Here is a 17,968-nt window from a genome sequence, read left to right as displayed (position 1 = left end):
CGTTAGGGGAAGGGTCCAGTGTCCTGGACTGGAGGTTCACCTCTCCCTTGGCTAGGGGGGCCTGTTTTCTCCACATGTCGTGAGTGCCTCGAGGTGTCTCTCCTGATAAGGACCGAGGGGTTTTTGGTCTCTCCAGGCTGAGTTCAAACGCTTTCCTCCAAGTCTGGTCTTCATATCTCTGGGTTAGCAGCCCCCATAGAACAGTGCCTAAGATACTTGCACATCCACGTTTGATGGGATATTCGGGTGGAAAGTTCAGGCCGGAAGGTCTCACAAGGGCAGGCACGGAGGTGGAGGCAGGGATCATGAATGAACTGTTTCAAAACTGGCTCTGGGAATTTCCAGGAATCTAAAGTGGGGTCAGAAAAGATTATCAGTCAGAGATGGGGCAGGGGATTATTGGTTTTATTTATTTATTTTTTTTAAATAGAGGCATGTTTTATTTATTTATTTGTTTGTTTGCTTGTTCGTTTATACATGCACTGGGTACAGTCAGAAGCGCGGGAGGGTGAGAGAATTCACCAGAGCCAGAGCGGGGAGCAGAACAGGCAGAAGGACCGAAGGACACTGCTGAGGGGAGCAGCGGGCGGCAGGAGAGGTCTGCGCGCCATGGGGGACCCTCCTCCGGTGGCCGGGGAGCAGCCGGGGATCGAACCGGCGCCGCAGAGGCCGCGGGCAGCTTCGCAACCCAGCGCTCAACCGCTGCGCCACCAGGGAGGCCCGGATTATTGGTTTTAGACCCGCTCACTCTGACCCCAGAGGGATCCTTTCCACCATAACTCCACCGAAGAACATTGTAAGAGAACAGCCCTGGCCAAACGCAGCTCTTGCCTTTTAAGTCGGCCCACCTGTGTCCACGCAGGCGTCCCTCTTCCCTTGTTCTTTTCTCAATAAACTTGCCATGTGCTGATGAACGGGACTGTCTGCTAAATTCTTTCTCAGAGGGACCCAAGAACCCCACACGTTGAATTCCATCATCTGAAGCCCATCGTATTGACATCAGCATTATTCACAGTAGCCCGAAGGCGCAAACAACTCAAGAACCCGTCAGCAGATGAATGGATCAACAGGGTGAGTTCAGCTTCCGTGGAATACTACTCAGCCCTCAAAAGGAATTGATTTTGGTCCCATAAGAACAGGCATGAACCTTGAGGACATGATGCTCATGAAATCAGCCAGTGCCAGGAAGGGAAACACTGGGCGGTCCAGCTCACAGGACGTGTCTAATGTAGTCAGTGCACAGACACGAAGCAGAACGGTGGGCACCTGGGCTGGGAGCAGGGGCAGCGGGAGCTGTGTTCACTGGGCATCAGAGGGTCAGTCTTGCAGGGGGAGGCAGTTCTGGAATCTGTTACCCAGTAAATCCAAGTGAGATGAACACTTACCAAGAGTGACACTGGAAAATAGTGACTTTTATACTGTGCTTCTTAGCACTATTTCAGAGGAAAGAGCCTCCTTCCAGTCTGCCCCTCACCCTCCACAGTGGACCCCGGTAGCCCCTTCGTGCTCTGTTAAAGTCCCCAGAGCAGCTTCTCCTCCTGCTTCTGTTGCTGAGCTCAGGATTCGTGGGCTGAGGTCGGAGAAGAATCCTGTGCAACCAGAACGAATGACCCAGCGCTTCTCACAGGCATCTCAGCCCCGCTCTGCCCTCTCCTCTGCCCACCCTGGTGACAGTTTTCTCCCTTGGATCTTGAGGGTTCTCCCTGAGGCCTGCCCCACTCTCACCTCCTCTACCCACAGCCCAGGACGTGAGGTGACGGTGGGCCCCCTGGGCTCCTGCTCAGGGCGAGGACGTGGGCAGGGAAAATAAGGAGGGGTGCCCTGACCCCTGCCTGGCCTACAAGCCCCGGCTGAGAGCCCCAGGGAGACCTTCCAGTGCCAGAGAAGCCTGGGTCCCCGGGCTAACGGGCCCTGAGTGCAGGGGGCGGCAGGCCCTGAGAAGAGCCCCTCCCCCATGCAGTTTGGGGTCCAGGAGAAGACCTGCTTCAGGAACACCTTGAACAGCATCCACTCAGCACCCAGCTCTCATCAGGAAGACCCGCAAGAGGGGGACACTGGGTGTAGTGGTGCAGGGGGGTGCATGGGAGGGGGCCCCCTTAAAGGACACGAGTTGGTGTGCCAGGCTGCCTGGGGCAGGTTAGGTGGGGTTCTACTATTGGGGGGAGCCAGGATGGGCTGCAGGCTGGGGCACTGGGGTAGCCCTCAGACTCGGGGTGGGGTGGGGAGGGCCGACAGAGGCCCTGATGGGCTGTGTCCTGAGGTGCTGGCCCCTGAGGTCCGCCTGCTGCATCTCCACAGGGTAGAAGAACCGGATGCAAATGCAACTTGTGTGGGGGGGTTGTGGCCCTTGGGAGCTGCGGTTATAGGAGTGGGTGCTCCAGAATGTTTCCAGACAGGAGGGCTGCGCCCCCTCCCCCCTGAGGGTCTGAGGCCCCGGTGTCCCTCCCCCCACATGGGCCAGAGCAGAGGCCTCTCTGCCCCGGCCAGATGGGCTTCTCTAGGAGCAGGCCCTGCCGTGCCCCCGGCTCAGGGCCTCCTGCCCACCTGCTGTGGAGAAAGAGCCAGCTCCCCTGCAGGCCCTGCCCACCCCTGGGGTGCTCGCTCCCTTCCCACCCCTGCCGGCCTCTCTGCCCCAGCTGCTGGGCTCTCTGGCCCCTGGTGGCCGGACCTCAGGGCCCTGGCGCTGCTGTCCTGAGCCCTCCCCTTCCTGGTCTTTGGGCCAGGCAGCCCCTCCCTGACCCCTGAGCTGAATGACCTGCCCCCTCCCTTCGCCCACCCTGTGCTCCCCTCCCCCCCATACAGCAGTCTGGCATCACCTTGTATAACATTTTATTTGCCTTTTGCTTGGCTCCTCCCAGGACAGAGGGCCCAGGAGGGACGCAGTGTCCCCTGTCACAAATCCACGCCTGGTGCCCAGATGGCCTCAGGGAGGGGGTGGGCTGCTCTGTATCCGTTTCCTCCATGGCCCCTGGATCCCCATTCTGTTAGGGTTTGGGGGGGTTGGGGCGGCAATGTGAGCAGCTGGGCCACTTGGGACAAGAAGCGTTTTCTCCATCCCGTGTCCTCGTGGCTCTGCGGTGACTGCTGGGCCCCTGGGAGGGTCAGGCTGGACACTGTGTCCAAGGCCCTGTGCCTCCTGAGCCATCTGCCTCCCCAGAGAAAGGCCTCTTGCGGGGTCACAGGTAGCCGGGAGCCTGGGGCTCCATCTGGGTCTGAGGATTCAGGTTCCTTTACTAGGAGGCTGGGACGGTCCTGCCAAGGGGCCGGGGTGGGGGCTTGGGTGAGGCAGACCTTCCCCGTTCCTCTGAACAGGGAAAGCGGGACTTTGAGGAATTGGCCCGGGGTCGATCAGGGTGTGAGAACCAGCAGCAGCGCTCCAGCCGCCAGCACCAGGGATGTCAGGCCGCCTGCGGGCCCAGGCAGGGCGGCGTCGGTGGGGCCCTGGAGGCCGCAGTGGGTGTAGGGCTCCAGGCAGGCGGCGAAGGCCATGATGTGGGCCAGGACGTGCTGCTCCTGGACCCCGTGCAGCAGGTGCGCCTGCGGGCCCCGCGCGAACACGGCCACGTCCTCTCCGCTGTGGGTCTCAGAAGACAGGGGCACGGCCGCCAGCTGCATGTAGGTGGGGTGACCTGGCCAGAGAGTGAGGATTAGGCTAGGAGGGGGGGCAAGGCCACATCCTGTAAGGCCTCCCCACCCCCATCGGGGCGGGCACAGTACTCACTGCTCTCGGCCTCGGTGACATCCGGCCTGGAGCCATGGGCAGCATAGCCAGGGCCATTGCCATAGAGAAGGGCGGTGTAGGCCTTGCCATCGGAGGCCTTCCCGGAAGCCAGCCCTGCAGAGAGGAGGGTCTCGTCACTGCACTGCCCACAGCCTGTGGGCCCTGAATGCTCAGCCGGCCGGCCATGGCCAGGGACGTGCAGCCTGAGCGGCAGGGGCGGCTCTGACCCCCTGGACAGATGACAGAGAGCAGTCTCTGCCATCCACCCCATGGAGGACACGGGCCCTGCCACTGCCCCGGGGCCTACCGAAGATGGAGGAGCCACGAAGCGTGTAGCCGCCGAAGGTGAAGACGTGCGAGTGGTCCGCCGTGACCAGGGTCAGTGTGTCCTTCTCGCTCGTGAGCTGCCCGGCCTTCTCGATGGAGGAGTCGAACATGATGGTCTCCGTCAGCGCCCGGTATGCGATGGAGCCGTGGTGGCCTGTATCGATGCGGCCCCCTGCAGGAAGGTCGGTGGGAGGTGGGGGGTCCAGCCTGCCCTCTGCCCAGCCTCCCTCCCGCTTCTGCTCCAAGAGGGGCCCCGCCCACTCACCCTCCACAAAGAGGAAGAAGCCCTTGGGGTTCCTGCTGAGCAGGCGCAGGGCGGCCTCTGTCATCTCCATCAGGGACGGGTCCTGGTTGGGGTCTCTTAAGATGTCGTATTTCATGTCTCTTGGCTCAAAGAGGCCTGTGGCAAAGGGAGGTGCAATCACTGGGGAGCAGGGCACCCATGACGGTTGCAGACAGTGGGTCAGTGAGGGCCCCCAGGAGCCAGGGCAGGAAACGGGCTGGGGTGCGGGGGGTCGTACCCATGATGTGTGTCACAGAGGGGTCCTGGGATGCCTGGAGGAGGGCCGTGCGGTTCCACACGTACTGGCCGCCCTGGGGCCGGGAGAACCGGGTTCAGTGCACAGCCCCCCGGCTGCAGCCCTGCCCTTGTGCCTGCCGTGCCCCCGCACCCACGAGCCCCTCACCGGGCGCTTGGCCAGCCACTCCTGCACCAGGTTGCGCCCGTCCTTCCTCACTCCGTTCTGGCTGGGGTCCTGTGTGTACTCGGGGTCCGGGGTCCCCTTGGCAAACATGTACTTGCGGCCTCCACCCAGGATCACCTGAGCAGAGGGGAGGGCAGGTGGGTTGGAGCCCGGCCGGCCCCGCCCCCGTTCACACAGCCCAGCTCCCACCAGGTCTGTGGGAATGGCCGTCCCCTGCGGTGCCTTCAACCTCCAGGGCCACCCCCCATGTCTCCCAGCGCCTCACTCTAACCCAAGGGAATATACCCAGCGGGGGGCCCATTGGCTTTCTCCCATCCCACCCCTGCTTCGCTGGAGTCTCACGTCGATGTCCATGTTGTAGACCAGCTGGTGGGCGATGTCCTTGCAGCCCTCCTGCAGGGCGTCCTCCGGCAGGTCCTCATCTGAGTACCATTCTCGGTTCACGGTGTGCGCGTAGGTGCCGGCTGGGGAGGCGTCTTGCACCCTCGTGGTGGTCACCACCCCCACGGACTTCCCTGAGGGAGGCAGAGGTCATCCCGGCCCTGGGGTCGCAGGCCCTGCCCTTGCCCCCACCCAGCCACCAACCTGCTTCCTTGGCCCGGTACATGACGGAGGTGACCTGGTTGCCCCAGGTGGTGTTGCACTGGTTGTAGCGGGCGGCCGCGCTCACGCCGACGGTCTGGTGGTTGGTCTTGACCCCACACAGGTAGGCCGTGGCCGTGGCTCCACTCTCTGGCACCTGCCTGTCCACACTGTAGGTCTGGGGAGCAGAGTCCTCAGGTCCCAAGGCCTGGGCCTGTCCTCAATGCCCAGGGCCCCCACTCAGGGTCACCCTTCCTGCACCTTCCCTCCTGCCAGGCTCCCTAAAGCCTCCACCCCGCCCCTCCACACTGCTGGGGTGCAGCTCCCCGGGGCCCCAGCCCTTACCTTGGACAGAGCCATGTAGGGGAAGCGGTCCATGGCCAGGGCCGTCTCGGGCCCCGGCTTGCCTTGCAGTTGCCCCTTCAGGATCCGGGCGGCCGTCACTGTGGACACCCCCATGCCTGAGGAACAGAACCGTGTCAGGCTGGGCCTGGGGCAGGCTGTGTCCACAGGCGGCCTTGTCTGCCAGGGTATGGGGTGTGGGGTGGGGCGGCCTGGCACACTCACCGTCCCCCAGGAACATGATGAGGTTCTTGGCCGCCTTCTCCACGGGCTGCAACTTCTTAGCTGCATCCAGGGCCTGGGCTGCCTTGCGGTTCCAGAAGGCTGGGTCTTCTTCCTCTGCCGGCCAAGGGGTACGTGGAAGCCGGGTCATCTTTGGGGATACCCCCTGGCTGGGGCTGGAGGGAGCTTCCCTCACCGAGATGGCAGCAATGGGAAGCTGCAGGCCCAGAGGCAGCAGCAGCCACAGGAGGCCCTGCATGGCGGGGAGATGGGCCTGAGGTAGTTGGGAACAGCTGGGACACTAGGCTGCCCACTGCCGACCAGTTCCCTGAGTTTACATCTAATGATACTTTTGTCCTGGTTTTTAAAGTCTCCAGTTCCCTCCCAGTGCCTGAGGCACCCACCCAGAGCACCCAGTTCTCTGGGAATTTAATCCATCCTCCCTGAAGGGATTTGGGTGGGTGTAGCTGACTGAGTCTATCCTGGTGTCTTGGAAAAGGAGGGTCCCATCTGTGTCCCCAGGGCAGGGTAGGGATTGGGGGGGGGGGTCAAAGTCCTTTTTGGTGACCAGCCCTTGCAATTCTTGATGGGGTTCTCTTCCAGTTTGGTGGAATCTTGTTGGGAAAGAACTTTCTCCTTCCTTCACCTCATTGGCTCAGCAGTTCCTGAAAACCTGTTTGGCCAGGTGGGTTCTGGGTGCTGAAGGGGTGGTAGGAAAAACACAGCCTGGGTCAGGGGCCTGGTTTTGGGTTCCTCGTGGGTGGCTGCTTCCCACTGCCCCCACTTACCTTCTTACCGGACTTGGCCTGGGCATGGGGTGGGGAGTGGGCTGGAAGTGCGCTCCCAGGAGCTAGACCCAAATTTCTTTGGTTGTGGGAAAGGATGAAGCCCCTGGTGACAATAGGGGCACATCCAGTTGTGGAGCCCCCCCCCCCCGTGTCAGCTTGGCTGTGTATTTGTATTGGGGTGGCTGTGTATTTATATTTATATGGTAGGGGAGGGGTCCTCTGCTCTGTACTTGAAGGTGACCTCTGCTCCCAGGCACTGGGAGCCGGAATCCAGGATGAGTCTGTTTTCTCCCCGTGCTATATATACCCACAGGTATAACTTCAGATAAGGAATTAAGAAATTCTGGTAGCCCCAGGCTGGGTTCCAAAGCAGTCCACCCAGGCAATAATCATACCTCTGGTTCAGAGCCAAAACAACTGCAAGCGGCACAGCTCAAGGATATTTGCGTGTCCCTGCTGAGTAATTGTACTCATGTTCTCTGTCTTCCGTGATCAAATGCATAGACAGAAAATGGAGTGGTGGGTGCCAGGGGCTGGGAGGAGGGGCAAAGGGATCAGAGTGTCAGCCCTTCAGGAGGAGAATGTTCTGGAGATCTGTTACATGGCGACTGTATTAATGATACTAAAGTGAACACTTCAAAAAAAGTGTACATTGAACAATGGTTAAGATGATAAATTTGCATGTTGTGCTTCTTATCACAACTGGAACATTTTTTCAAGGGCACAAAAACCTTCCTTTTGAGTTGGTAATACGGGGGCAGAGGACCCGCTAGGCTGGTCTCCTCTGCATGTTGACACCTAGATTGCAGCAGAACAAGTCAAATTACCACCCCCACCCCCACAGGAAAAACAGACAAACACAGAACTACTAGGAACAACTGTGGGAAGAGGTCGGGGAAACCTTCAGTGAACTGTTTATGGTGTTACCAGGCAGCGTCACCCATAAAGAGGGGTGGCTGCTGTGCAGAGCCCCTGTCGTTGTTGGCTTAGGCACATGCTAATGCTGGGGACTCCTGAGAAGTGGCACTTCTCTGGATAAGGGGTGTGCAGGTTGACACCCTGGACGGCGGCTGCACTGTTGGAGAGCTAGAGGGGTGGGGGTTCCAAGCGAGGATGAGTAGCTTCTGCCTGAGGCGCTCGATGTAGGACAGCCGGAGCCTGAATTCATGTGGAAAAGCATGTTGGATAACCCATGTCTCCTCAGAGAAGAGGCTACTGTGGGAACTGGAGACAGGCGTTGTCGAAACACCTGCCACCCCCACTCCAGGCCTGGCCTGGAGCAACAAAGGAACACTTGACAAAGCCTGTGCTCAAGCATCTGCTAATAACAAGAGTAAACAGTCTGACCACTCTGTGCTTGAGAAGAAAACAACTTCTGGCCTGTGACCCCATGTTGACAATCTGTACCCACACTACATCTAGTCCTCAGAATGGCCAAGAGTGGAAGCAGACAGGAGACTGAAAGATCCAAGACCGAGGAGCTGGTCTAGAGGAGGGGATGGCTGAGAACCCCCCACAGCTCTGTACCCACACACTGCAGGAATGGACCCTGGACCTGAGCCTTCGGCGCCTGCGCCCTGGTCCTCTTTCACACCTGGAGAGAATTAATAAGCTCTAACACAATGTTGGGGAACACATATAGAACAATGTGGAGAAAAGGGAATAAAAAAATTGAAAATAATAGTAGAGCCCTTTGGAACAATTTAAAGAAGAATAATAGCCATGTGTGGGAAGTCCTAGAAGGAGAAGAGAGGCAGAAAGGCATCGAAAATTTATTTAAGGAAATAATTGTTTAAAATCATCACAGTCTGGGAAATGAACCAGATGTTGTGAGCCAAGAAGCCCAAAGAGTTCCAAACAAAATAATACCAGACACACATACACCAAGACACGTTATGGTACAGCTATTGCAAGCCAATCACAAGGACAGAATATTAAAAACATAAAGAGGGGCCTCCCCTCATGGTGCAGGCGGTTGAGCGCAGCGCTGTGAAGCTGTCTGAAGCCTCTGCAGTGCCAGTTGGATCCCGGCCAGCCGGCGAGGGTCCCATATGGCATGGCAGACCTCTCCTGTCTCGCCCACTGCTCCCCTCAGCAGTGTACTTTGTCAGTCTGCCTGTTCTGTTCCCCGCTCTGTCTCTGGTGAATCCTCTCACCCTCCCATGCATCTGGCCTGTACCCCAGTTCTTGTATAAATCTTTTAAATAAATAAATAAATAAATAAATAAATAAATAAATAAATAAATAAAAACATCAAGAGAAAAACAGATAATCTCTAAGGAAGCACCAATTAGACTCAATGGAAACCATAGAAGCATGAAAAGACAGGAAGGAGATATTTATTTATTTGCTATTTGGAGTACAAAAAGAAAAAGACTTCCAGCCCAGCATCCTTTACCCAGCAAGATTAATACTCAAGACAGAAGGAAGAGTAAGGAATTTTACTAAAAAACAAAGACTAAGAGAATTTGTCAAGATGAAGTTGCACATGGAAGAAATTCTAAAGGGCTTATTATAAAACAACAGAACAATGAACATCGCGGCAACAGACACCTAAACTGCTTTAACATGGAGGAGGAGGAAAGTAATATTGTGGCCTGTCAGAACCAGCCAGACCCCAGGCCACCCAGTGGCTCACATGTGCCCCATCATATGCTACCCTCAGTAGAACCCTCAAACAAAAACTAATAGCAGAAACACATAGCACAGTAGAAATAGAATCTAAGCAAAATATATGAGGAAGACATCAACAAATAAAAAATAAAAGGACAAGACAACCCCCCAAAAACAAAAGCACAAGATGGCAATGAGTGCTTCTGTCTCAATAATCACTCTAAATGATAGCGTCTTAAATTCACCCGTCAAAATATGTAGAGTGATTGAGTGGATTTCAAAAGAAAGCCCACCCAAACATCTGTTCTAAACAAGAAACCTATCTTCCCAACAAGGACAAACACAGACTTGAGTTAAAGACTGGAAGATAGTTACTCAACCAAATGGCAACCAAAAAAACAAAGCAGGATGTGCCACCCTGGTGGCACAGGGGTTAAGTCTCAGCGCTATCACACAATCATCACTGCGGCCTGAGTTCAATCCTGGCAAGAGAGCCAGCCCACAGGGCGCAGCAGACCTCTCCTGTCTCGCCCACTGCTCCCCTCAGCAGTGTATTTCAGTGGATCTGCCTGTTCTGCTCCCCACTTTGTCTCTGGTGAGTCCTCTCACCCTCCTCACCTCTGGCCTACACCCCAGTTCTTGTATGCATACATAAATACAATAAATCTTTAAAAAAACAAAGCAAAAACAACAACCTGGGAATAGCTATACTTATAAGACTTTCAATTAAGACATGTAATAAGAGATAAAAACATATACAACATTATGACTAAGGGTCTAATAAAACAATAATAACTGTCATAAATATACGTGCACTTCAGAATGAATCACCGTGAACATTAGATAATTAATAGCAGAACTAAAGAGAGATATTGGCAACACAATAATACAAGGAGATTTTAATATTCCACTTACAACAAAGAATAGATCAACAAGACAAAAAGTAAGGGAACAATAGCTTAAATTTGACCTAAAGCTAGGTCAAATAGGTCTAACATATCTACAGAACTACTGTAGCCCAAAAACTACTCTGCCCCAAAAAACTGTAAGCACATTTTTTTTAGTGCCCATGAAACATTTTCAAGAATAGACCACATATTGGGGCACAAATCAATTGTCAATAAATCTACAGAGATCAAAATTATGCCTAATATTCTCTTTCACCATAAGCTATAAAGTTAGAAATCAAGTATAAGGAGAAAAGAAACAGGAAAAACTATGAACACATAGAGATTAAACAACATGTTGTTTAATAGCTATTGGTTAAAAGAGGAAATCAAAAGCAGAAATAAAAAGATACCTTGAGATGAATAAAAACGGCGATTCAAGTTACAGAATCTATGGGACGAAGCAAAAGGGGCCCTATAGGGGAAGATAATTGCAATACAGGCCCACATTAAGACACAAGAAAAACCCCAAACCATCTAATACTATGCCCACAGCAACCTGAAAAAGAGGAACAAATAAGGTCCAAAGTTAGTAGAAGAATGGAAATAATAAAAAGTAAGAGTAGAAATAAATGAAATTGAGATAAAAAAAAGACTGCAAAGAAATCAATGAATCTAAAAGCTTGTTCTTTGAGAAGATAAGCAAAACAGACAAACCTCTAGCGAGGCTAGCAAGAAAGAAAGAAGACAGAAAACATTAATAAACTAAAACCCAAATGAAGAGAAGTCACCACAGATAGCTCAGAAAAACAAAGGTTGATGAAAAATTACTTTGAACAACTAAATACCAACAAATTTGATAATGTTAAAAATTGCCACATTTCTAGGTCAATATAGTTTACCAAGACTAATGTCGGAAGAAACAGGATGAATTGAACAAACGAATCACAAGCATGGAAATTGAAACAGTAATAAAATATCTGCTGAAAAAGAGAAAGAAAACCCAGGATCAAACAGCTTTACAAGTGAATTTTATCAACTCTTTCAAGACTAATGCCAGCTGTTCAAATTGTTTTTAAGAATACAAGAACAGAGAAAGCTCCCTGATAGATTTTATGATGCCAACATTACCTTAATACTGAAATCAGACAAGGACAGCACAAGGATATTATAGACCAATTTTCTGATGAATATTGATGCAAAAATCTTCGACAAAATACTAGCAAATGAAATGCAATAGTATATCACAACAATTATACACCAGGACCAAGTGGGAATTATTCTAGGGATATAAGGATGGCTTAATATAAGTAGAGCAATCAATGTAATACATCATATCAACGAAAGTAAAGATAAAAATCATATGGTAATGCCATTAGATGTGAGAAAGCATTTGACAAGATTCACCACCCATTTATCATAAAAACTCTAAACAAGATGGAACTAGAAGGAACCTAACAATATAATAAAAGCCATGTATGAGAAACCAAACACCAATATAATACATATATTGATGATGGAAAAAGCTTTCCCTTTACGATTAGGAATAAGACAAAGATGCTCATGTTTGCCACTTATGTTTAATTTAGTATTACAGATTCTGACCATAGTTATCAGATAAAAACAGGAAATAAAGGGAATCCAGGTAGGAAAAGAACTGAAAGTATCACTCTTTGCAGACTATGTGGTAATACATACAGAAAATACAAAACACTTCATCAAAGAGTTATTAGAAACAATAGATGAATATAGTGAAGTGGCAGGTTAAAAATTTAACATAGGGCCTTCCTGGTGGCGCAAGGGGTTAAGCACTGCACTATGAAGCAATCCGCAGCCTCTGCAGCACGAGTTCGATCCCCGGCCAGCCAGAGAGAAACCCTGGCGAAGCAGACCTCTCCTGTCCCGTCTACTGCTCCCCTCAGCAGTGTTTTTCAGTTAGTCTGCCTGTACTGTTCCCCGCTCTGTCTCAGGTGAATCCTCTCACCCTTTGCATCTCTGGCCTGTACCCCAGCTCTTGTATGCATAAATAAATAAATCTTTTTAAAAAAATTTAACATACAAAAAATCCATAGTTTTTTATATACAATGAACAAGAAACAAAAGACATTAAGGAAATAACTCCATTTAGAATTGTTTCAAAAATAATGTAATACCTTGAAATTAAACTAGCCAAGGAGTTAAAAGACCTACACAATGAGAACTACAAGATGTTTATTAAAGGACTCAGACAGTGATGGAAGGACAGCCCATGTTCATGGATGGGGAGCACCAATATAATCAAAATGACAATCTTGCCCAGAATGATATTTGAATTTAACACAACCCCATTAAAATGCCAGCAATATTTTTAAAAGAAATTGAACAAAAACATTGAAATTTATATGAACCACAAAAGACCTCAAATCGCAAAAGAGCCTTGAGAGTAAAGGAGAGAATGGAAGTCCCATGTTACCTGACTTCAAATTTTACTATAAAACCACAGTACTAAGCCAACACAATATTGGCACAAAAATAGATACATGGATCAATGGAATAGAATTGAAAGTCCAGAAATAAATCCACGTACATATCATCACCTCATCCATGACAAAGCAGCTATGACCATGCAATGGGGAAGGACAGTCTCTTTAATAAATGACGCTGGGGAGATTGGAAAGTCACAAATAAAAGAATGGAGTTGGGTCACTTGTGAGCTTCACGCACGAAAACTCCAAATGGATTAAGATTTATATGTAAGACCTGCAGTGATAGAAGAAAACATTGGTGACATGTTCCAATGGTATCAACGACAGATATTTTTGGTGACTTGACCCCCATGGCAAGGGTTTCTGATTGGGATTACTTCAAGTTTAAAAGCTTTTATATAATGAAAGAAAATAAAAAGTTTATTAAAAAGACACCCGATTGAATGGGAGAAAATATTTACATAATATATAACTAGGGGTTAATATTTAAGATCTATTAAAAACTTGAACGATTCAACAACAAAGAAACAAACAACCCGATATTAACAAGTGGGCAGCAGATTGCTTATCCCAATTAATAAACAGTACCACCAAGAGCATATCTACAAGGCCAACACAAAGATATGAAAAAATATTCATCGTCACTTCCAGTAAGGGACATGCAAGTTAAAACCACAAATGAGCCACCGTCTCACACGGGTGAGAATGGCATTCATTAAAAACACCTCCAACAAGCGCTGGTGGGATGTGGAGGAGGAGGAGATCAGTTCCACGGTTGGTGGGAATGGGAACTGGTGCAGCCTTGGTGGAAAGCAACCTGGATTTACCTTAGAAAAACTAAAAATGGAGATATCGCACAGTCCAGCACCCCACTCGTGGGTTCATACAACCTAAATGCCCTTCAACGGACAATGGGATCAAGAAGATGTGGTATATCCACACCATGGAGTACTATTCAGCCATGAAAAGGAGGGTGTAGCCATTTTCAACAAAATGGAGGGATTTTGAGAGAATTGTGTGTAGTAAAGCAAGTCAGAATAATAAAAACAAATACTGGACATTCACATAGGGGATAATTTGATAATATAAAACACTTTCAAAAACCGGTAAACATTAAAAAGGTGAAAGGGAAGGTGGGGTTCAAACATTTTTTTTTAAAGCAGCCACATTTTCGGATTGGAATTGGCTTGTGCATTCACTTTTCTGTAAGAGGAAGAAAAGAGGACATTCCCTGGATGTCAGCCCTTTCTGATCTCTTATGTGATGCAACTTCTTGTAATTTGCCTTTATTTTCAAAAACAGCATCTGTATTTAGGAACGTTGGCGGCTCGATGAGATTCCATGTAACTGAGGGTTCTAATCCAATCAATTACAGTTGTTTGATTTTGCAAATAAAGGGGTCAGAAAATGACTGTGACGATGTCGCATGTTTACTCCTCCTATAGCTCAGTCATTGTCACGTGTCGTTGTAGCCAAGCCTAAAACAAAAGAAAGAAAGAAAAGCCACTGCTGGTTCTGAATCAGCCCCACTGCCCCTTATGTGCCCCCAAACCAGGGCCGGTGCACGGGCCTCTGCCTTCCCCGGCCCTGGCCTCTCCCCATCAGCCCTTGGGCCCCCTTCCTGACCAGCCTCTGTCCTTGCAGCAGTTCTCACAGCACCCTGCTCTAGAAACTACCACCCCGGACTTCCTTCCTGGTCCCCGAGACCTTCTCCAGCGTGCCTTCTCCCCCAGCGTCACCTGCTGTGCCAGGGAAATCCTTGGCTAAAGGTCAAGAAGGCCAGTTTCCGGGCAGGTCCATGGTTAATTAATTGCTGCTTTTTATCAGGCAATTAGCTTGCTCTCCTCGCCCCTTGTGCCCACACCTACTGTCCTAGACCTTTCTCCCTTGGGGGGTTGCTGGGGGGCTCTTTTCTCAGGCCACTCTCCCCGCCTCTGCCAGGACGTGGTGTGGTGGTGGGCAATCTGGACGCCTGGGCTGTGACAGGGAGGAGGAGGTGGGGTGCCCTGAGCCCCTGTCCCAATGCCTGGCAGTTTGACATCCATGAAAAGACGGATTTAGAGAACACCTTGAACAGCATCCGCTCCAGCACCCAGCTCTCATCAGGAAGACCTGCAGGAGGGGGACACTCGGTGTAGGGGCGCAGGGGTGCATGGGAGAGGGCCCCCTTAAAGGACACGAGTTGATATGCCAGGCTGCCTCACAGCCTGTTGATGTGGGGGTGCAGGGCTGGGGTAGATGTTAGGTGGGGTTCTACTATTGGGGGGAGCCAGGATGGGCTGCAGGCTGGGGCACTGGGGTAGCCCTCAGACTCGGGGTGGGGTGGGGAGGGCCGACAGAGGCCCTGATGGGCTGTGTCCTGAGGTGTTGGCCCCTGAGGTCCGCCTGCTGCATCTCCACAGGGTAGAAGAACCGGATGCAAATACACCTTGTGTGTGTGTGCGTGTGTGTGTGTGTGTGTGGGGTGGGGGTTGTGGCCCTCGGGAGCTGCGGTTATGGGAGTGGGTGCTCCAGAATGTTTCCAGACAGGAAGGCTGGTGCTGACCCTCCTCGCTGAGGGTCTGAGGCCGCTGTGTCCCTCCCCCCACATGGGCCAGAGCAGAGGCCTCCCTGCCCCGGCCAGATGGGCTTCTCCAGGAGCAGGCCCTGCCGTGCCCCCGGCTCAGGGCCTCCTGCCCACCTGCTGTGGAGAAAGAGCCAGCTCCCCTGGAGGCCCTGCCCACCCCTGGGGTGCTCGCTCCCTTCCCACCCCCGCTGGCCTCTCTGCCCCAACTGCTGGGCTCTCTGGCCCCTGGTGGCCGGACCTCAGGGTCCTGGCGCTGCTGTCCTGAGCCCTCCCTTCCTGGTCTTTGGGCCAGGCAGCCCCTCCCTGACCCCTGAGCTGAATGACCTGCCCCCTCCCTTCGCCCACCCTGTGCTCCCCTCCCCCCCATACTAGTGGCTTTTCTTTCTAGAACACAGCGGCCTGGCATCACCTTGTATAACATTTTGTTTGCCTTTTGCTTGGCTCCTCCCAGGACAGAGGGAGGGACGCAGTGTTCCCTGTCACACTCCACGCCTGGTGCCCAGATGGCCTCAGGGAGGGTGTGGGTTGCTCTGCACCCCAGTTTCCTCCATGGCCCCTGAATGCCCATCCTGTTAGGGTTTGGGGGCTGAAGGGATCACCATGTGAGTACCTGGGCGACTTGGGACAAGAAGCATTTTCTCCTCCTGTGTCCTCATGGCTCTGCAGTGACTGCTGGGCCCCTCGGAGGCTCAGCCCAGAACAGCAACTGAGGCCCGGGGTCTCCTGGTTCCAGCAACCTCCTTATGGCCTCCACCCAGGGTCACCTGAGCAGAGGGGAGGGCAGGTGGATTGGAGCCCGGCCGGCCCCGCCCCCGTTCACACAGCCCAGCTCCCACCAGGGCTTCCTCCTCTTCCCTCCTCCCCACACGCCCTCCCCAAATGCCCACAGACCCAGCCAGGCCTCAGGGACTGCACCTGCCTGCACCCCCCTTTGTGTCTCACGTCGATGTCCATGTTGTAGACCAGCTGGTGGGCGATGTCCTTGCAGCCCTCCTGCAGGGCGTCCTGGGGCATGTTGGCGTCTGAGTACCAGCCTCGGTTCACAGTGTGTGCGTAGGCGCCGGCCGGGGAGGCGTGCTGCACCCTCGTGGTGGTCACCACCCCCACGGACTTCCCTGGGGGAGGCAGAAGTCAGCCTGGCCCCGAGGCCCCGGGCCCTCCCTTGCCCCCAGCGGCCACCGACCTGCTTTCTTGGCCCGGTACATGACGGAGGTGACCTCGTTGCCCCGGGTGGTGCTGCACTGGCCGTGGCGGGCGGCCGCGCTCACGCCGAGGGTTTGGAAGTGAGCCTTGACCCCGCACAGGAAGGCCGTGGCTGTGCCCGCGCTGTCGGGCACCTGCCTGTCTACGTTGTAGGTCTGGGGGCAGAGAATGCTCTCAGGTCCCCTGGCCCTGGGGGTGGCCGCGTTTCCTGAGACTCTTGGAACTGACCCGCCCTTTTTGGGCATCTCCCTCCTGCCCGGCTCCCCACCCCCCACCTCCCCACGCTGCTGGGGTGCAGCTCCCCGGGGCCCCAGCCCTTACCTTGGACAGAGCCACGTAGGGGAAGCCGTCCATGGCCAGGGGCGTCTCGGGCCCCGGCTTGCCTTGCAGTTGCCCCTTCAGGATCCGGGCGGCCGTCACTGTGGACACCCCCATGCCTGCGGAGCAGAACCGTGTCGGGCTGGGCCTGGGGCAGGCTGTGTCCACAGGCGGCCTTGTCTGCCAGGGTATGGGGTGTGGGGTGGGGCGGCCTGGCACACTCACCGTCCCCCAGGAACATGATGAGGTTCTTGGCCGCCTTCTTCGTGGGCTGCAACTTCTTAGCTGCATCCAGGGCCTGGGCTGCCTTGCGGTTCCAGAAGGCTGGGTCTTCTTCCCCCGCCGGCCAAGGGGTGCGTGGAGGCCGGGTCATCTTTCGGGGTGCCCCTGACTCGGGCTGGAAGGTGAGCTCTTACCTGCGGTGGGGGTGCGGGGCTGCAGGCCCGGGCTCAGCAGCGGCGGCCTCAGGAGGTCCTGCCAGGTTGGCTCATGGTGGCTGCGCTTGTGCAAGACCTGGACGCCCGGGTGTCAGCGGCAGGACAAGCACTGGCTGCGCGGAGGGAGGGTTTTTTCCAGCTTTAAAAGCTCATGTCTCTGCCGGTTACCCGGGCACCCACCCTACCCCCGGGTCATGTGACCTCTGGTCCAGGCCGCAGGAGGGAAGTGAGGAGCCGGCTGAGTGAGTGGAGCCAGGTGCTTCCCGCTCGGGATCACTCCAGCTGTGTCCCCGGCTGGGGGGGGGACTGGGCCCGAGGCCTCCTGGCTGAGCTGCCTTCCCAATGTGGTGACGGTGCGGGCAAGCCGAGCCTCCTGCCTCCACATTTCCTGAAACCCAGCTTGGCCAGGCGGGCTCTGGGGGCTGAAGGAGGAGGGTGGGAGGCGCACAGCACGGGTCAAGGCTTGGCCTGGGTGGGGGATGTGCTGGGTTAGAGGGCACCCCGGGACTGTGCCCTTGTGCTCGTGCTGAGCGAGCACCTGGGTTTGTGGTGACAACAGCTGGGCTTCGACTCGCCAGTATCTGACTCTGCTGCGAGGCCTTGTCGTGCGCGCGCGGTGTGTGGTGTGGCGGGGTGGACGCGCAGGGCGGAGCCCACTGCCCTGTACCTGAGGTTGCCCTCTGCTCCCTGGGCAGCTGGAAGCCAGGGTGAGTCTGTTCGTCCGTAGGTCTCGATAAGGAGTCCAGTGAGGCCTCCGGCTTCGCTGCAAAACAGTAATACTTCAGGGTGTAGC

General features: G+C 53.8%; 1 protein-coding gene across 1 annotated transcript; it reads right to left on the bottom strand.

Moving 5' to 3' along the window:
* Positions 1-3,348: 3,348 nt before the first annotated feature.
* On the bottom strand, positions 3,349-17,141 carry LOC311167159 (intestinal-type alkaline phosphatase-like; the record flags this gene model as incomplete). Its single annotated transcript, XM_084227991.1, has 10 exons — positions 16,964-17,141; positions 16,742-16,857; positions 16,401-16,575; positions 16,160-16,332; positions 4,735-4,869; positions 4,570-4,642; positions 4,314-4,448; positions 4,029-4,220; positions 3,722-3,835; positions 3,349-3,629 (listed from the first exon to the last, which is right to left on the bottom strand). Exons 1-10 carry the CDS (start codon positions 17,109-17,111, stop codon positions 3,349-3,351), a joined length of 1,542 nt encoding a protein of 513 aa, XP_084084117.1. The 5' UTR covers positions 17,112-17,141.
* Between the last annotated feature and the right edge of the window lie 827 nt (positions 17,142-17,968).

This window comes from Talpa europaea, assembly GCF_964194135.1.
Source record: "Talpa europaea genome assembly, chromosome: 1".
Classification (NCBI taxonomy): Eukaryota; Metazoa; Chordata; class Mammalia; order Eulipotyphla; family Talpidae; genus Talpa; species Talpa europaea.
Note: the sequence above shows the minus strand (reverse complement) of the source record. Positions and strands in the feature narration are given on the sequence as shown.